The following is a 16,500-nucleotide window of genomic DNA, read 5'->3' as shown; positions in this document are numbered from 1 at the left end:
CAGTTGGTAAAGTCATTTAGAAGCAAGGTGGAGAATTTGTATACAGATAAAAATACAGACACACAATACATCATTTTATTTTACTTCCTATAAGGCTATACAATCCTTCAATGGACTCCTGATTCAGAAGCTATAGAGTATAACTAGCCATATAATACATTGCAGCTATTTCATTGGAGAACATCTGGAAAACAGGGTTTTGATTCACGAAATTATTAGGGATGCACCCAACCCACTATTTTGGCTTCAGCCGAATCCTCGGCAAAAGATTCTGAGGATACCGAACCCTAATTTGCAGATGTAAATTAGATGTGGGAACGTGGAAACATTTTTTACTTGTTTTCTGATAGTCACGCAATTTCCCTCCCCAGCCCCTAATTTGCAGGTGTAAATTAGGGTTCAGCCAGGCAGAAGGATTTGGCAGAATCTCGAACCGAATCCTGGATTTGTTGCATCCCTAATAATTATGAAAGGGGGGTAGGCAAATGACCTTAAAAGACCAGTAACATATTTTTTTTTTTATTTTTTTTTTTTTTTTTAAATTTGTTTCTAATTTTAAGCAGAAACTTTTTTTTTTTTTTTAAATATTTTTGTTACTGGTCCTTTAAAAGGGGTTATTCACCTTTGAGATACTTATAGTATGATGTAGAGTGATATTCTGAGATAATTTGCAATTTGTTTAAATTTTTTATTACTGAAGGTTTTTGTTATTTAGCTTTTTATTCAGTAGCTCTTCAATTTGCATTTTAAGCACTCTGGTAACTAGGGCCCAAATTACCCTAGCAACCATGCATGATATGAATAAGAGACAGTCTGAATAGAAGGATCAGTAATAAAAAAAAAAAAATAAAAAAAAATTACAATTGCAGCCTTGCAGTGTATTTGTTTTTAGAAGGGGACAGCGACGCCTATTTGAAACCTGCAAAGAATCAGAAGAAAAAGACAAATCACTATAAAACTATATAAATAATGAAAAACCAATTGAAAAGTTGCTTAGAATTGGTCGTTGTATAACATAACAAAAGTTACCGTAAAGGCGAACAACCCCTTTAACTGGGGAAGTCGTGATTTATCTGTAATTGTCTGTGAGGGTGATTATATGAGGGGCCATGTTTGATGGATTTTACAGGCACATGCTCACACCCAGAAGGGCACCTTATAATATCCCCAATAAAAAGTTCTGATTTAATGGTCGTGCTGTAGGATTAGGTGTGTGACGCTGCCCCTCCAAGAGATTATGGGCCCAGCCTCCTGTACAAAACACTGAGATAAGGCAGTATAATGTTAATTCTAAGGGCTCTTACACATGAGCGTTTTTACCTGCGCTCCCCTGCGTCCCGTCTTTTGGCGTTCAGCCGCAGGGGAGCGCAGGAATAGACGCAAGTCATTATTTCAAATGGGGCTGTACGTGTAGGCGCCGAACGCAGGTTCAGACGCAACATGCTGCATTTTTCCTGCGTTCGGCGCCTACACGCGCCTGAGTGAGTACAGCCCCATTTCAAATAATGACTTGCGTCTATTCCTGCGCTCCCCTGCGGCTGAACGCCAAAAAACGGAACGCAGGGGAGCGCAGGTCAGAACGCTCATGTGTAAGAGCCTTAAGGCAGAGCTGCAATTTTAACATTTGTTTTAATGGCACATTATTCATTCCTGGTGCCGGTTAAACCCTCAGCTGTCAACGGAGCCTCCCTTTCATCTTGGGCTTCCACTTTACACGTCACGGTTGCTTGAGTCCCTGCTATGCGGTATTCCTTTCAGTATTCACACAGCCAGTGAGCTAAGTTGGGGGACTTTTTTCATATTCCAGTATCCGTTCCTTTATGTGTGATAGTTTGTGATGTAAGTATTCACATTTGGCCTTTTCTTCTCGATACCCAGGGTAGGTCTGTTTATATAAAAAAAAAAAATATCAAACACTGATCATGTTCTTTTTGTTAAAGTGATACTTGATATACTGAAGATGGTCATTTTTTCCCCAAAACTGATAAAACAGCCACAAAATACCCCCCCCCCCAACACTTACTAGAAGCCATTATTTTCTATAGGAGTAATGTACATGACTGGTCATCTGGCCTGGGGTTTCTGCATCAGTTGGAATTCTGGAAGGCAGCCTGTCACTTTAAGATCATAGCACAGCTTGGTTTGTCAAGTTTTCTGACAAGAGGTTGGTATGGCCCCAGCTTGTACAGTTGTGTTCAGAATAATAGCAGTCCAACAGCACTAACCTGATCAATCACTGTTTTTTGGTAGAAATTCTATTTCTACATGGCAGATAATTTACTAGTAGATGTAGTAGAGTAATAGAAACCAACAGTCATGAAACGCATGCTGCTGATTCTGTGTCATTGAATCATTCATTGAGTCTTGTTTAAAATAATAATAGCTTGTTCCAAATAATAGTGTGGAGTTCAATCAGTGAGGTCATTCATTCTGTGAAAAAACAGGTGTCAATTACAGCCCTTATTTAAAGAAGGAAGGCAGCAAATGTTGTGCTTGCTGGTTATAGTGCATTTCACTCTGAAAATCTGAGATGGGTTGTTCCAGACATTGTGCAAAATAACAGGATACCTTGACTAATAGTTGATTGGAGAGGGGAAAATCTATAAAGAAGTGCAGGAAATGATTGGCTGCTCAGCTAAAATGATTTAATATGGCAACCAAAACCTGAAAGACGTGGAAGGAAATCGAAAACTACCATTAGAATGGATAGATGAATATCCAAAATGGCAAAGACTCCGCCAATGATCAGCTCCAGGAATATCAAAGAAGGTCTAAAGTTACCCGTGAGTACTGTTACAGTTAGAAGAATATGTGAAGCCGAGCTATCGGCAAGAAGCCCCATTGTTGAAAAAAAAGATGTGCTGAAGAGCTGACAATTTGTGAAGGAACACACTGACTGGCCTAAAGAGAAATTGTGCAGCATTTTGTGGACTGATGAAAGCAAGATTGTTCTTTTTGGGTCTAGGGACCACAGACCGTTTGTCAAACACTGAATTCAAGTCACAGTACAGTGTGAAGACAGTGAAACATGGTGGCACAAGCATTATGATATGGGGATGTTTCTCATACTATGGTGTTGGGTCTATTTATCACATACCAGGGATCATGGATCAGTTTCAATACATCAAAATACATAAAGAGGTCATGTTGCCTTATGCTGAAGTGGAAATGCCTTTGAAATGGTTGTTTCAACAAGACAACGATCCCAAACACACCAGTAAATGAGCAACGTTTTGGTTCCAGACCAACAAGATTGACATTATGGAGTGACCATTACAATCCCCGGACCTTAATCCAATAGAAAGTCCAATCCAATAGCCTAATATTCCCTTTTCTTCACTTTCTGTAAAGGAATGACACACATTTGATACATTATATAGAATGTGCATGTGATTATAAGGTTCTGAGCTTTATTCACTTTTTTTTATTTAAACACACTGCTATTATTCTGAACACAGCTGTTTGTATGGGCCTATGATTTGGTGAGTATCTATTGAGCCGTATACAGTCTCAATTGTTGCCCAGTCATGTTGTATTATACAAACAGAAATGAAATGATAATAGTATTGAATGGCAGTCTCCATCCAGCTGCTTCTATTAACCATTTCGCTTCCTTACCACTTTGAACTTCTTGTACTCCGCAAGTATTTTCTTTCCAGCCACCTGAAAGAGATTCAAAGGAGGAAAGTCTTTAAGAACCTACAGAGCTTTGCCTTTATAAATATACAGGTGTTTAACTGGGTTTCTGTTTCATGTGCTTTGTCTGCTGATTGAAGTATAGGAAAATAGATGAGGAATGCTCTGGTCTCTAAAGTTTTTGAATTATTCGAATCTTTCAAATGAGGCGGCTCATTGACACCAGTAGCCAAAAAGAAAAATGATTGCCATGTGAAGCTACGATTTTACTTTTACTTCTTTCTTTTCAGGCCCTTGCCTATTCATCTTCCAGTCTTATTCAGTTCACTGCCTGGTTGCTGTGGGAATATGGACCCTAGCAACCTGAGAGCTGCTCCAATTCGGTAGAATTGCTGAAGTAAAAGCTGAGCTTAATTGAAAGACCACTAAAATGAGAAATTGCAAATGGTCTCAGAATAACACTGTTGACATCATACATAGAGTTAAAACTTCAAGTACCCCTTTAAAAAGGCAAACCAAACAGTGGCTGCGTGAGAGGGTGCAGAGGGTGAGAAACAATGGTTTGGCTTGTAACCAGTCAATGTGTGCAGTACATTGCATACTATTTGCACCCATAAGGTTATATTGATGCAGAGAAGTGGTTAGGTGCTTCAGTTAGATTGGCTGCAATCCTCTTACATTTCAGCTCTATAGGTCCCCATTCCATGGCATGAGTTGAAGCACAAGCAGCAGGTGTCCCTCTCCATTTCTGGGTAAGACATGGAAACATTCTCGGGCAGATGTACTAAAGTGGCTAACGCTAGCGACATTTTGCCAGAAATCCCATCCTCAGGGACATCACCAATTTACTAACAGGCAGAGATGACAATTCACTAGCGAACGAGACCGTCGCTAGCGTTCATTCGCACTCTATCGCCAGGCAACAACCGTTACTCCGCAAATTCAGTAATGCGCAAATTTTACCGAACGTTACCTCTTTCACCAGAGTTGACTTTGCCAACTTAGACCTGGCTAACTGCTAAAATGAAGCTACATCATATCGTGTATGCTGGAAATGCATTCAAGTTGCAGTATTTCCTTTTTTTTTAGCAGGATTGCCTTTAAACATCCTAACTATTAAACTTTTTTTGTTTTTTGGGTTAGCAGTTTTCCCCAGACATTTGAGGGGTATGGAACATTCGGTTATAGGGTGGGCTCATGTGTAGTGCATTAGAGGATCTCTTTTGTCTTTATTAAGCTTCCTTGGACATGTGTAATAATAAGTAATAATAAGCATTTACCAACATCTCTAATAAAGATGTCCATATGACCTATATGTACCCGCCCTATTCAAATTGATCTAAGCGTAAGAGGACTAACAAAGTTTCGCTCGGCAGAATCGATCGGTAGCGTTATTTTGCTTTGAAACTGTCGCACTGCCGAAGTAATGCTAGTGAAAAGTTGTCAGCGTTCGGCACTCAGGACACAACTTTGCATTTTAGTGAATTAGCCTAGTGGTAACTATTTTCGCCTGCCAAAGTGTGCGACACGTTTGCTGGCGACAATCAGGGTCGGACACCGGGAAAAAACCTGGTGGGCCCCAGCCCTTATAGGCCCCCACTGAGCCAGACCCCCTCTCCGGATGTCCTGGGCCTGGAAAAAAAAAAGAGTTTGCAAAGCCGCACAGCGCTCTGCGGCTCCGTGCACTGAAGCACGCCGTGCGGCATCAAGTATGGAGGCCAGGGGGTTCGGAGGGGGGCTCTGGACAGCGGTCCCGGTGGGCCTGGGCCCCCAGTCCGACACTGGAGAATCTGCCCCTCAGTGTTGTTGTATTGGAACTGAATGTACCTGCGATTAGCTATCTACCCATAGAACTGTTGCTGATCCTGTATTAAGTCATTGACCCTACCTTGTGTTCTACTGTTCCTTTCTGAAGCTTCTTCATTTTGGATCCGAGCCGCACAAAGTGATCCAGCACTTGGCTGATCTTGGCATGGAGCTCCAGATACTCTGTGTAATCTGCAGTGAAGTCCTTCTCGTACACTTGCCTCTGATCTGCGGATGTAATTGGCCCGTACTTCCTAGGCAGGTACAAGAAACCCCCGTCAGATTCACTTGCAACCGCACTTATTCAGTAGCCACAGGCTTATGTTTACTACAGCTACAGAATATAAGGAAGAATATAGGAGCAAATGCCATGATGGGAAATTGACAGGGGTTGTTCACCTTTAGGTTCACTTTAAGTATATTTCACAATGTCCTATTCCTAGCAACGTTGCAATTGGTCTTCATTATTATTTATTTATGATCGTTTTTTTTTAATTTGCCTTTCTTTTTAAATGGGAGTCATTGACCCCCCCCTGCAGAAAAACTATTGCTCTGTAAGGCAACATTTTTATTATTTTTACTTGCTATTACTTATCTTCTTGTTCCATCCTTTGCCTATTTGTATTCCAGTCTTTCATCAGTTGCTGCCATGTTACTAAGGTAAATAAGACCTAGCAACCACACAACTGCTGAAATATCAAACTGGAGAGCTGGTGAACAAAAAGCTTAAAGGACCAGTAACGTCAATTGTTTTTAAAAAAATAAATCGCAAAGCCTTTATTAAGAAATAACTTACCAAAACTCAGCTTCTGCTCCTCTTCAGAAAAGAAGACAGGGTGATGATCCATTGTGCGGCACTCCATTTCTCCTCCTTGGCTATGTCCTATAAGGAAGGCAGGGAGGAGAAATCGAGCGCCGCATAATGGATCGCCCAATCTCTTTCCGAAGAGGAGCACAAGCGGAGTTTCGGTAAGTTATATCTTAATAAAGACTTTGCGATTTTAAAGTTTAATTTGTCTTGGTGTTTTTTTTTTAATGTACACTAACAAATTTTTTTAAAAAATTTTTTGACGTTACTGGACCTTCAATGACTGAAAAACCACAAAAAAAATGAAGGCCAGTTGCAAATTGTCTCAGAATATCTATATCTACATCATGTTACAGGTTATTTCAAAGGTAAAACACCCCTTTAACCAATTCACTAACAGGCTAATTTTCAGGATGACAAAAAAAAAATCTACAGGAAAACAGAAATTATTCTACTAAATTGCTGCTGGTTTCATGAAAAAGTGTGACATTTTCATTCTGCATATTGGGCCACTGTTGCCAGCTTTTTCCATAGCACCAACATACTGAATGCTGAAAGCAGCTACATAGGAACCAATGAAACTGAGTTTAAAATGTTTTGATTGGCTATGAGAAGACACACATTAACATGATGACAATAAATCCTATAATAACTACTTGCCATTTGCTAAAAGGACAGTAGATGGCACTGATCCACTGCCCTATAATTCTCTTGTGTTGTACTGTATCAGCATGACATTATTATTGCTTGAAGACTAAATGGTACAAATACATACTGTAACAGATCAGTTTAGTTCTCAAGCAGCCCCCCCCATTGGCTAAAATCCCTTGGTTCCCTTGCACACAAGTGTAGATCAGCTTTCCAGCTGTATCCCAAAAGCTGAGAGGTACGTGTTTGTGCACATCTCTCATTTTTTATCAGGGACTTGGGAGGTCCGGTGTGAAAATCATGACAATCGAGGACTAAATGGTTGTGTTAAAGGGATTCTGTCATGATTTTATGGTGTCATATTTATTTCTGAATTGCAAATAATTCACTCTACCTTATTATATTTCATTCCTGAACCAATAAATATATATTTTTTTAGTTGTGATATAGGTGTGTAGGCAGCCATTTTGCCTGGTCATGTGCTTTCAGAAAGAGCCAGCCAGGATGGAACTGCTTTCTGGCAGGCTGTTGTTTCTCCTACTCAATGTAACTGAATGTGTCGCAGTGGGACCTAGATTTTACTATTGAGTGCTGTTCTTAGATCTACCAGGCAGCTGTTATCTTGTGTTAGGGAGCTGCTATCTGGTTACCTACCATTGTTCTGTTGCTAAGCTGCTCGGGGGGGGGGGGGTGATATCACTCAAATTTGCAGTACAGCAGTAAAGAGTGACTGAAGTTTATCAGAGCACAAGTCACATGACTGGGGGTAGCTAGGAAACTGATAATATGTCTAGCCCCATGTCAGATTTCAAAGTTAAATATAAAAAAATCTGTTTGCTCTTTTGAGAAATGGATTTCAGTGCAGAATTCTGCTGCAGCAGCACTATTAACTGATTCATTTTGAAAAAGAATTCCCATGAAAGTATCCCTTTAATGTTGTCCTGTCCGTAGGCCTCCCATTCTAAAGTGATAATTGGCCCATAGGCTTAATGAACAGAGTATCCCGATTAGGCTCACTTTTTTTTATTTCAGCTGTAATACAGATCTAATAAACAGTGTCAGATGGCTGCCTGTACTCAGTATCTAATGCAGTGATCCCCAAACAGTAGCTCGTGAGCAATATGTTTCTCTCCAACCCTTTGGATGTTGCTCCCAGTGACTTCAAAGCAGGAGTTTATTTTTGAATTCCAGGATTGGAGGCAAGGTTTGGTTGATAAAAACCAGGTGTACTGCCAAACAGAGACTCAATGTGGGTTTTACAATCCACATAGGGGCCAATCACAGCACTTATTTGGCACCCCAAGAACATTTTCTTGCTCCCCAACTCTTTTTACTTCTGAATGTTGCTCACGGGTTCAAAAGATCGGTGATCCCTGATTTAATGAGACAGCTAACTTGCTAATGAGTTGTGCAGCAGTGCCCTAGTACTGAGGGAGTTAAGCTGCTGGGAGGGTGGATGTGCCAAGAGACTTATCTCCACATACAGACTGTATTTAACCTTGCAAATGACTTCTTGTCCCCAGCTAAGGGGGTCTCCTAGCTAGTTAGAGAACACAACAAGGGACATGTACAATGCTGCTCAGAGAGACACATGCAAAATGGTACCTTCCCATGGAAATGGAAAAAGCAAATAACACAACAGTCCTAGTAAATGACTCTTAAATTACCCTGTCTTCACCAGTCTGAGATTTATTATAATTTTGATAATTTATCTGTTACTGATAAAGCACTGACACATTTCTGCAGTGCTATGCATTAGTTATACACAAGTACACATCCGTCCCTGCTCCAGTGGAGCTTACAATCTAAGGTGCTTATCACATAGACACAGTAGGGTGAATTTTCTCAAGAGCCAATTAACCTTTCTGTATGTTTTTGAAGTGAGGAATTGGAGTACCTGCAGGAAACCCCTGAAGGCACGGAGAGAACATACAAACTCCTTGCAGGAATCATATTCAGCACCCAAGTGCACTGCCCTACTCTACCATAATGGAATGACTCTATTCATGGTGAACATCCCCTATACAAATGTTATATTCCCTCTTGATGGTGTCATTGTTCTACAACCAAACCTGTTCTTTCTAGTTCACAATCTGAACTCCAACGCAGTACTATTCTGAACTTACTTGCAATAATCCAGGATCCCATCAGCAGGAGAAGCGGGTTCTGCTTGTGGAGGATTTTCTACAACAAAAAGAAAATTCTTAAATTAGCTGTATACATAAAGAATAACATTCAAACCATTGTCACATTTGATATTAGAAGAGGCGTTCCTTAAAAATATACAGGCGCCAGGCTACAGATCAAACAGTGACACAAATGCCAATAGTGAGCACATCATGCAAATCAGTTACTGGTTAGACTGCAGAAGGTGGAAGACTTCAAACACTGGGGAGAGACTATGCCAACAGTGAATATACTCTTACACACTAACAAGGCAGTGGTTTGTGTGTGTATCTTTGGAGTCTATGCCTAAGTATACATAGTACGAAATGCATCAGCTGTTTTTTTGAATCAGACAAAATAAAGTTTCTTCAATTTTTTGTGGGCTCTTTTGTGTTTGCACAATAATTTCTTTTGCACATGACAATGTGTTGTGTGCTGGCCTTAGAAATGCACAGCTTAAAGGAAACATTGATCACAGAATTAACTGGGTGAACATTTGGGCTTTTATGGCTACTCTTGAATCACCTCGCACCAGATCTTTTTTTAAATGCACTTCATTAAATGAAATCTGGTGAAACCTACTGAGCTGCTAAATGTTGAGCAGCACACTGGCTGTTTCAATAGATTATTGCAATAGGCTATGCACCAACTAGGGCGGGGTGCAGCCACTGATATAGAAGAAAAGAAACCAATTGCACCAGGATGGCAGGCAAGAGGATTGTATTTCAGAGTTATACCCTGCTACAGGGAAACACGAGAGGCTGGGAAAGAAATTAATATTTTAGAAAGAAAATTAGAATGCAATTTAAGCAGGTCATTATTTGGGGTGTAAAGCAGAACTGCTCTTTAAACATATAAACTGAGGCAGTACTGTAAAATAATACATGACTGTTATTCTGGGTAATTTTCTGCACACTTGTGTATGTGTTGTGGAGTCAACGTACCGCCGTATCAATTGGGTGGCCCCTTGTTACTATATGTTACCTATAGGGCAGCATGTACCCAAAAAAAAACATATAAAATATATACGAAAAACAAAAAAAAATAGATAAGCTTTTAAATAACATAAAGAGAATGTTAATGATGGCACAGCCAGTACAAAACTCCAATAGAGGATATCTGTACCTTCTGGAGAGCAAAGGCATCTTTCCAGTTGAAGAGCTCCTTCTTCCCAGTCGTCGTCCTCCTCTTCTTCCTCACTGGAGTCCTTCTGCTTCTTTTCTTGTTTGTTCCACTCAGTTTTTTTGTGTCCTTGGGAACACAGAGATGTGGCCCCTTGAGGCTTGGCCTTTCCAGAGTCCTGGGCTTCACATGGAGTTTTCTCCTTGTGGCTTTCCCTATGTTGGCTCTTTGGCACCGACTGATGGTTACTCTGATTTTTGTGGGTGTGTAGAGAGTAAACACCTTGATTTTCAGGCACGGAGCACAGACCTGCACAGGTTTCTGAGCTACTCTTATGTCTAGAGTTTGAGTTCAGCACTGGGGGAGAATTTGATCTTCGCTGACGACTGTCCAAGTGCGATGTCTTCATTTTTTTGCAACTCCCATTGTCTGTTGTCCCTGCAGCAGGTGGACGTTTCTAAATGTACAGGCAAAATGCAGTGAGATAAAATTGTATTCGTTAAAATGATGCCTACAAAGTGATGTGTTACATTATCACAGAGAAGACAAATCAAATGTATTCAATGATGTCATACTGTGAGCAATAACATGGATCATGCCCCATGTGTGTCTAGGCAATCATCAGCAGTTATAGCTTGGACTCAGAACTGCAGGCATGACACAGAGCAAGTTATATAGCTTTATATTAAAATGGACACTATAGTAAGTACAGTACATATTAGTCATTCAGAGCAGTTGACACCCTAGAAATCTCCAGCTTGTGCTACTATCCTTCAGGCTTGGGCCAAATGGGTCACCAATAGCCCATCATGATTCTATCTGTTAACATTGAAAGAAGAAGTTAGATTAATCAGTGCTGGATGCTTGCACGTGGGTGGGCACTATAGTTGAGTCCCTGTAATGTCAAGTCATTGCTGAGGTGACAAAAGGCTGACAATTATTAGTTGCCCCATCAAGTATCAAGGTGTAATCACACCTACAGTAAGTATAATTGATGTTCATTGCTGGCAATTGGTTGTCACAGTACATCAGTGCACAGTGCTGTCTACAGCATTCTCTGGAGAAACTTGTCAATGTTGCTGCAGTCAATGGGAAGCACTGCAAGGCAAGAAGATATTTCCACAAGGGTCTTGAAAGTCTATTTCTGGCCCACCACCTACACTGGGCAACCTACATTGCTTTTCGGCAAAAATACTGATGATTGTATTCTTAAATGCGCCAGCATTTCCCAAATTCTTGCATTCTGCTGGCAAGGGTAAGTTAACCTTAAAACCAACTTTTAATATGAGTTAGATGGATATTCTGAGACAATCTGCACTTGGTCTTTATTGCTCATATAAATACCAGGAAATAAATAAAATACATCCAGCTGATGGGAAACCTTCTGATTATCTATAATAAGTGCATATTGTCTGAGAAAACCATTCTCTGCATCATAACAAAAGTTAATTTCAAGGTTAACTGCCTATTTAAACAGTGAATAATACCCAATAACCTGACACTGATGCTGCTGTCATATTGACCCAAACGTTAGTCCACATCAAAGTGGCCCCCTATCCTCCAGTGGAACCTCAAATAACTGTGAGAGTCATGCATGCTAAACTGACTGCATAGATACCTTCATGCAGTTTAATATGGTGATAAGTGGGAACAAACAGGATGGCTTAAGGGTTGCTAAGCACCAAAGCAAAGTATCTCTAAGTAGGAGGGGAACCTGCACAATGAATATGGAAACTTTACACACAGGTCAGTAAAGGGGCTATTATTTGTGATTGGCATATGAGAATAGGGGATAGTTTAATCTTTATTAGCACTTTAATATAGATTAATTGTATGATTACTAACCTACATCACAGCTTACAACAGAATTTGCCTAAGGAAGGGTGACCCATAAGTTATTGCTAAACGGCTTCATCAATGGCATATAAAGTGCTCACTGTGTTATGACCTACTTGTAGCTTGCTTTGTCCTTTACATAATGTTACTTACAGATTCAGAGTATTGGCCTCTGGCACTGGAATAAGAAGACGGGGGGCCGTGCTGTGTTCTCTGAGGAGGAGCTGGCATTTCTGTTGGAATATTTTGTGATTCGGAAATGTTCAGATGCTTCCTGCAACAGTGTGTAATTGCAAAAAGGTTTTAATTCCTCACACCAGCCATCCTATCTTGGCCAGCTTACTTTTATTCACCTACAAAAGTACCTCAAAACTGGACTTCTATGGAATACTTCCTTTACTTGACCTGATATGGTATGGTAGACTTTTACAACCCTTCAGCGTTCTAGGCTAAAATAATGGTCATCATAGACATACTTTGTACGCCAACTGATTGGCATTGCCATTTGATCAAATTTTTCTTAAAAGCTGTATGTAAGTTGGGTACTGTGGAGCCAGAAAGTGGAGGATACAAGGAGAAACATGGTTTGCAAGAGCACAAAGACAGGTTTTGAACAGAAGAATGTAGAAAGAGCATGGAGGAGGCCTGGAATAGCAGAGTGTAGTTGTCAAATTGGAAGAGCAGAGCATGACAGGAGTAAAGATAAAGGAGGCCTAAAGGTCAAAGCTGTGAAGGATTATGGAGAAAGGGGGTCTGAAGGGTGTAGCAGGAGGACTGAGGAGCAAGCTCTGGAGTAGCAAAGTGTAGAAGGAGCATAGAAGAAAAAAAGAAGTAGGCCTAAAACATGAAACTTGTAACACATCATGGAGGAAACAGCATTAAGAAAAAAGCAGCCAAGTGTGAAAGGAGCATGGTTTGTTGACTGTGATAGAGTCAAGTAGTGAGGAGCTGGAAAAAGTGAAGGTACTTAAGGAAGTTAACCATAAGAGTGGAAGAAAGGACACATAAGATGAAATGGAAAAAGTAAAAGGGAAAGAAATGTTGGAGTGCAGAGAAAAGCAACTTGTGCAAGAACAGCACCATATATATAAATATATATATGCGCACAGGCAGCACATTGTACCAGCGGCCAACTAGAATAAAGTGGATAGCATTTTCATTAAAAGACCTTAAAAGAGTTTAGGGGCAGAAGAAAATGTTGTCCATGTTATTGTAGTTGGTCAGGAAACAAAACCTCAGGCAAGCAAACAACAGCCAGAGGCAGTGAATTATAGTAGCTAGTAGATTTTAGATGTGCCCTTGACCTATATAATAGAAATGTGCCCTCGACCTATTACAATAGAAGAAGTAAAAGCAGCCATTGCCTCCCTCCCGACAAACAAAACACCGGGCATAGACGGTCTTCCCTCCAACTGGTACAAGGCCCTCTCAGAACAGCTGGCTCCCCAGTTGCTGGCTACCCTTCACGCCTCCTTTGATCTTGGCTCCCTGCCCCCTTCATTTAGTGAAGCACTTATAGTTGTGGTCCCTAAATCCGGTAAAGACCCTGACCAGTGCAGTTCATATTGGCCAATCTCCCTTATAAACACTGATGCCAAAATTCTCGCCAAAATCTTGGCCACAAGACTCCAACGCTATATAATAGACCTGATTCATCCCGATCAATCGGGATTTATGCCAGGTAGGGCCACAAATATTAACATTAGGAGATTGTATACTAACATTGAAACGCAACAATGTGGGGACAAGAGCAATAGCAAGAGCAATAGCCTCCCTAGACTCAGCTAAGGCCTTCGACTCAATAGAATGGCCCTACCTATGGGAGACCCTTCGCAGGTTTAACCTGGGTGACCAATTCATTAAATGGATACAGATGCTTTATTATAGACCAACTGCACGGGTCAGGGTTAACGGCATGATATCAGATCCATTCCTACTGGAAAGAGGTACGCGACAGGGATGCCCGTTATCCCCATTTCTCTTTGCCTTAGCCATAGAACCTTTAGCCATAGCCATACGCGAATCTGAACAAATTGTAGGTCTCAAACTTGGCCCACTTACTGAAAAGATCTCCCTGTACGCAGACGATCTTTTGATCTACTTGGCAGACACCCAGAACTCGCTAGCATCGCTGCTCAAAGTAGTGGAGCAATTCGGAGGTTTCTCTGGCCTCAAAATAAACTGGGATAAATCCATTCTCTTCCCAATTGACAATCAGGACCCCCCTAACGATCTCCCCCCCAATGCTCCCCTTCAGTGGGTCCAGAGATTTAAATACCTTGGCCTCCACATACAAACAAATCTATCAAACTACATACAAGAGAACCTGGATCCCATAATTTCAAAACTTGAATCTGATCTACTGGGCTGGGCTAATCTCCCCCTATCATTGTGGGGGAGAATAAACCTGATCAAGATGATCTATCTACCGAAATTTCTATACCACCTCCATAATGCCCCCGTATACATTCCCAAATCAGTATTTAAAAAAATCAACCAATTGATACTTCCCTTTATATGGAACCGTAAGGTACCGAGAATTGCCTGGGAGAAATTGACAGCGGAGAGGGAGGATGGTGGACTCGCCTTACCCAACTTCCAGTTGTATTACATAGCGGCCCAAGTGTATTACCTGCACTGGTGGTATCATCCCGACCCATATAACCCAAATATGGCGCTACATGCAAATATAATAGGGTCACTGGAAGGACTTAAAAATCTTCCCCATCGGCAAATCTCGGATGCCGGCAGTCTGCCATCCACCATCTCCACTCCTCATAGAGCCTGGACCCAAGTATTGAAAATATTTAAGAAAGGACCAATTCGGCTGAATCCACTATTACCATTATGGGGCAACTCCAACCTACTTCACTTCCGTAACCTAGAGGACTTCCTCTTCTGGCCAAGGCAGGGCATTAAATACCTGGGCGATCTTCTGCAAAACAGTACCTTCCCTTCACATACTGAACTACAAGCCAAATGCACCTCTCAGACCCTCCCACTTTTTCGATATTTCCAAATTCGACACACTTTTAAGGTCCAGTTTGGTACTCTTTCTCCTGTCCTTGCCACAATGACAATTGAAGAAACACTCATAGCTGAGCAAACAGTTAAGTTGGTGTCCAGGCTATACAAAAACCTGCTAGCCAGTGTCCCCCCTCCTTTCCATACAGCTCAGGTACGGTGGAAGACTAACATTCCAGAGCTGACCCAGGATGACTGGGACGAGGCAACAGAAACTATGTATAAAAGCTTAATAGCAATAAGGGATAGGCTGATTCAATACAAGGTGTTTCATCAACTCTATACCCCGCTTAAACTAAAGGCAATGGGTAAGACGGACACTGACTCCTGCCCCAGATGTGGAACTCCAGTAGCCAATTTTCTGCACATGATCTGGTCTTGCCCAGTGATAAATGCTTACTGGTCGCAAGTAATGGCCTCGTTAGCGAACACACTCGAATTCCCAAATATACTCTCCCCCATTGTGTGTCTCCTGGGTGTAGTGGAACACCTTGTGCCCACTGTCTGTGCGAGATTAAGGTTTAGAGCGTTATTATTCTATGCTAAAAAATGTGTGATTATGCACTGGATGGGACCTACCCCTCCCACAAAGGACTCCTGGATTAACCTTGTAGATTCAACTATACCCAAAATAAAGCTTACCCATGAAGCGAGAGGCACCGCAGATAAATTTCAAAAGATATGGAGTCCTTGGTGGGAAATGGGACCGGGCGTGCAACCTAGAATTTATCATGCAACTGGATAATATATATATATACTTGCACTATACCTGTAATGTCTTCTGATGCTAACTTACCCTCAATCTACGCTGTACCACTTGAAAGCAAATAATTATGGACCAGTGACACATGTCTTAACTATGCACATGTTTGTGGATATATTACTTTTATTTTTTCTTGTTTGTAATGTTTATTAAAAGCAAATAAAACATAACCTTTAAAAAAAAAGAAATGTGCCCTAAAATATGCAAATATGTTCCATTTCTAAAAAAACATTCTTAGACATCAAAGGCTCAGCAAAATGTCCTTATCTCCCAAGTAACATCAGCAGTAAGGGCTCATAACACACAGGTGTTTTAAAATGCATTCCTGTGTAGTAGCATTTTGTTCCATAATGTGTTATTGGAGCTCATTATTTACTGTGTAGCTTGTACATAGAAAATAATGGCTTTCGTTAGCACGTGTTTCTATGGAATGCAGAAAAAATCCACTGCATGAGAAAGCTTATTAAAACACCCGTGTAACAAGCAATACTGTCACAATTCTACTGACCACAACTGCAGCAGCAGCATTGCCAGGATATGAGTAGGACATAAAGCAAAGTAATAAGACAAATATCTTATAAAATCTTAATACAAATAAAATAGGCCACTAAGTCACCCCAGAACACTGCCAAATGCAATTCATATGCTCTTTGTGTTTGGATTTTCTCTAACTATGTGAAATTCTGATTTT

General features: G+C 40.8%; 1 protein-coding gene across 1 annotated transcript in view; it reads right to left on the bottom strand.

Annotated features, from left to right (window-relative positions):
- Positions 1-1,570: 1,570 nt before the first annotated feature.
- The window catches only part of ell3.S (elongation factor RNA polymerase II-like 3 S homeolog), a 54,333-nt gene continuing 39,403 nt past the window's right edge, over positions 1,571-16,500 (bottom strand). Inside the window, exons 7-12 of the mRNA XM_018255355.2 lie at positions 12,176-12,296; positions 10,190-10,643; positions 9,025-9,082; positions 5,525-5,696; positions 3,619-3,663; positions 1,571-1,885 (exon numbers count right to left, since the gene is read on the bottom strand). Coding sequence (XP_018110844.1) covers positions 1,778-1,885; positions 3,619-3,663; positions 5,525-5,696; positions 9,025-9,082; positions 10,190-10,643; positions 12,176-12,296 — 958 coding nt within the window. The 3' untranslated portion in view covers positions 1,571-1,777. The remainder of the gene's footprint in view (positions 1,886-3,618; positions 3,664-5,524; positions 5,697-9,024; positions 9,083-10,189; positions 10,644-12,175; positions 12,297-16,500) is intronic.

Source organism: Xenopus laevis, chromosome 3S, assembly GCF_017654675.1.
Source record: "Xenopus laevis strain J_2021 chromosome 3S, Xenopus_laevis_v10.1, whole genome shotgun sequence".
NCBI classification, from domain to species: Eukaryota; Metazoa; Chordata; class Amphibia; order Anura; family Pipidae; genus Xenopus; species Xenopus laevis.
Note: the sequence above shows the minus strand (reverse complement) of the source record. Positions and strands in the feature narration are given on the sequence as shown.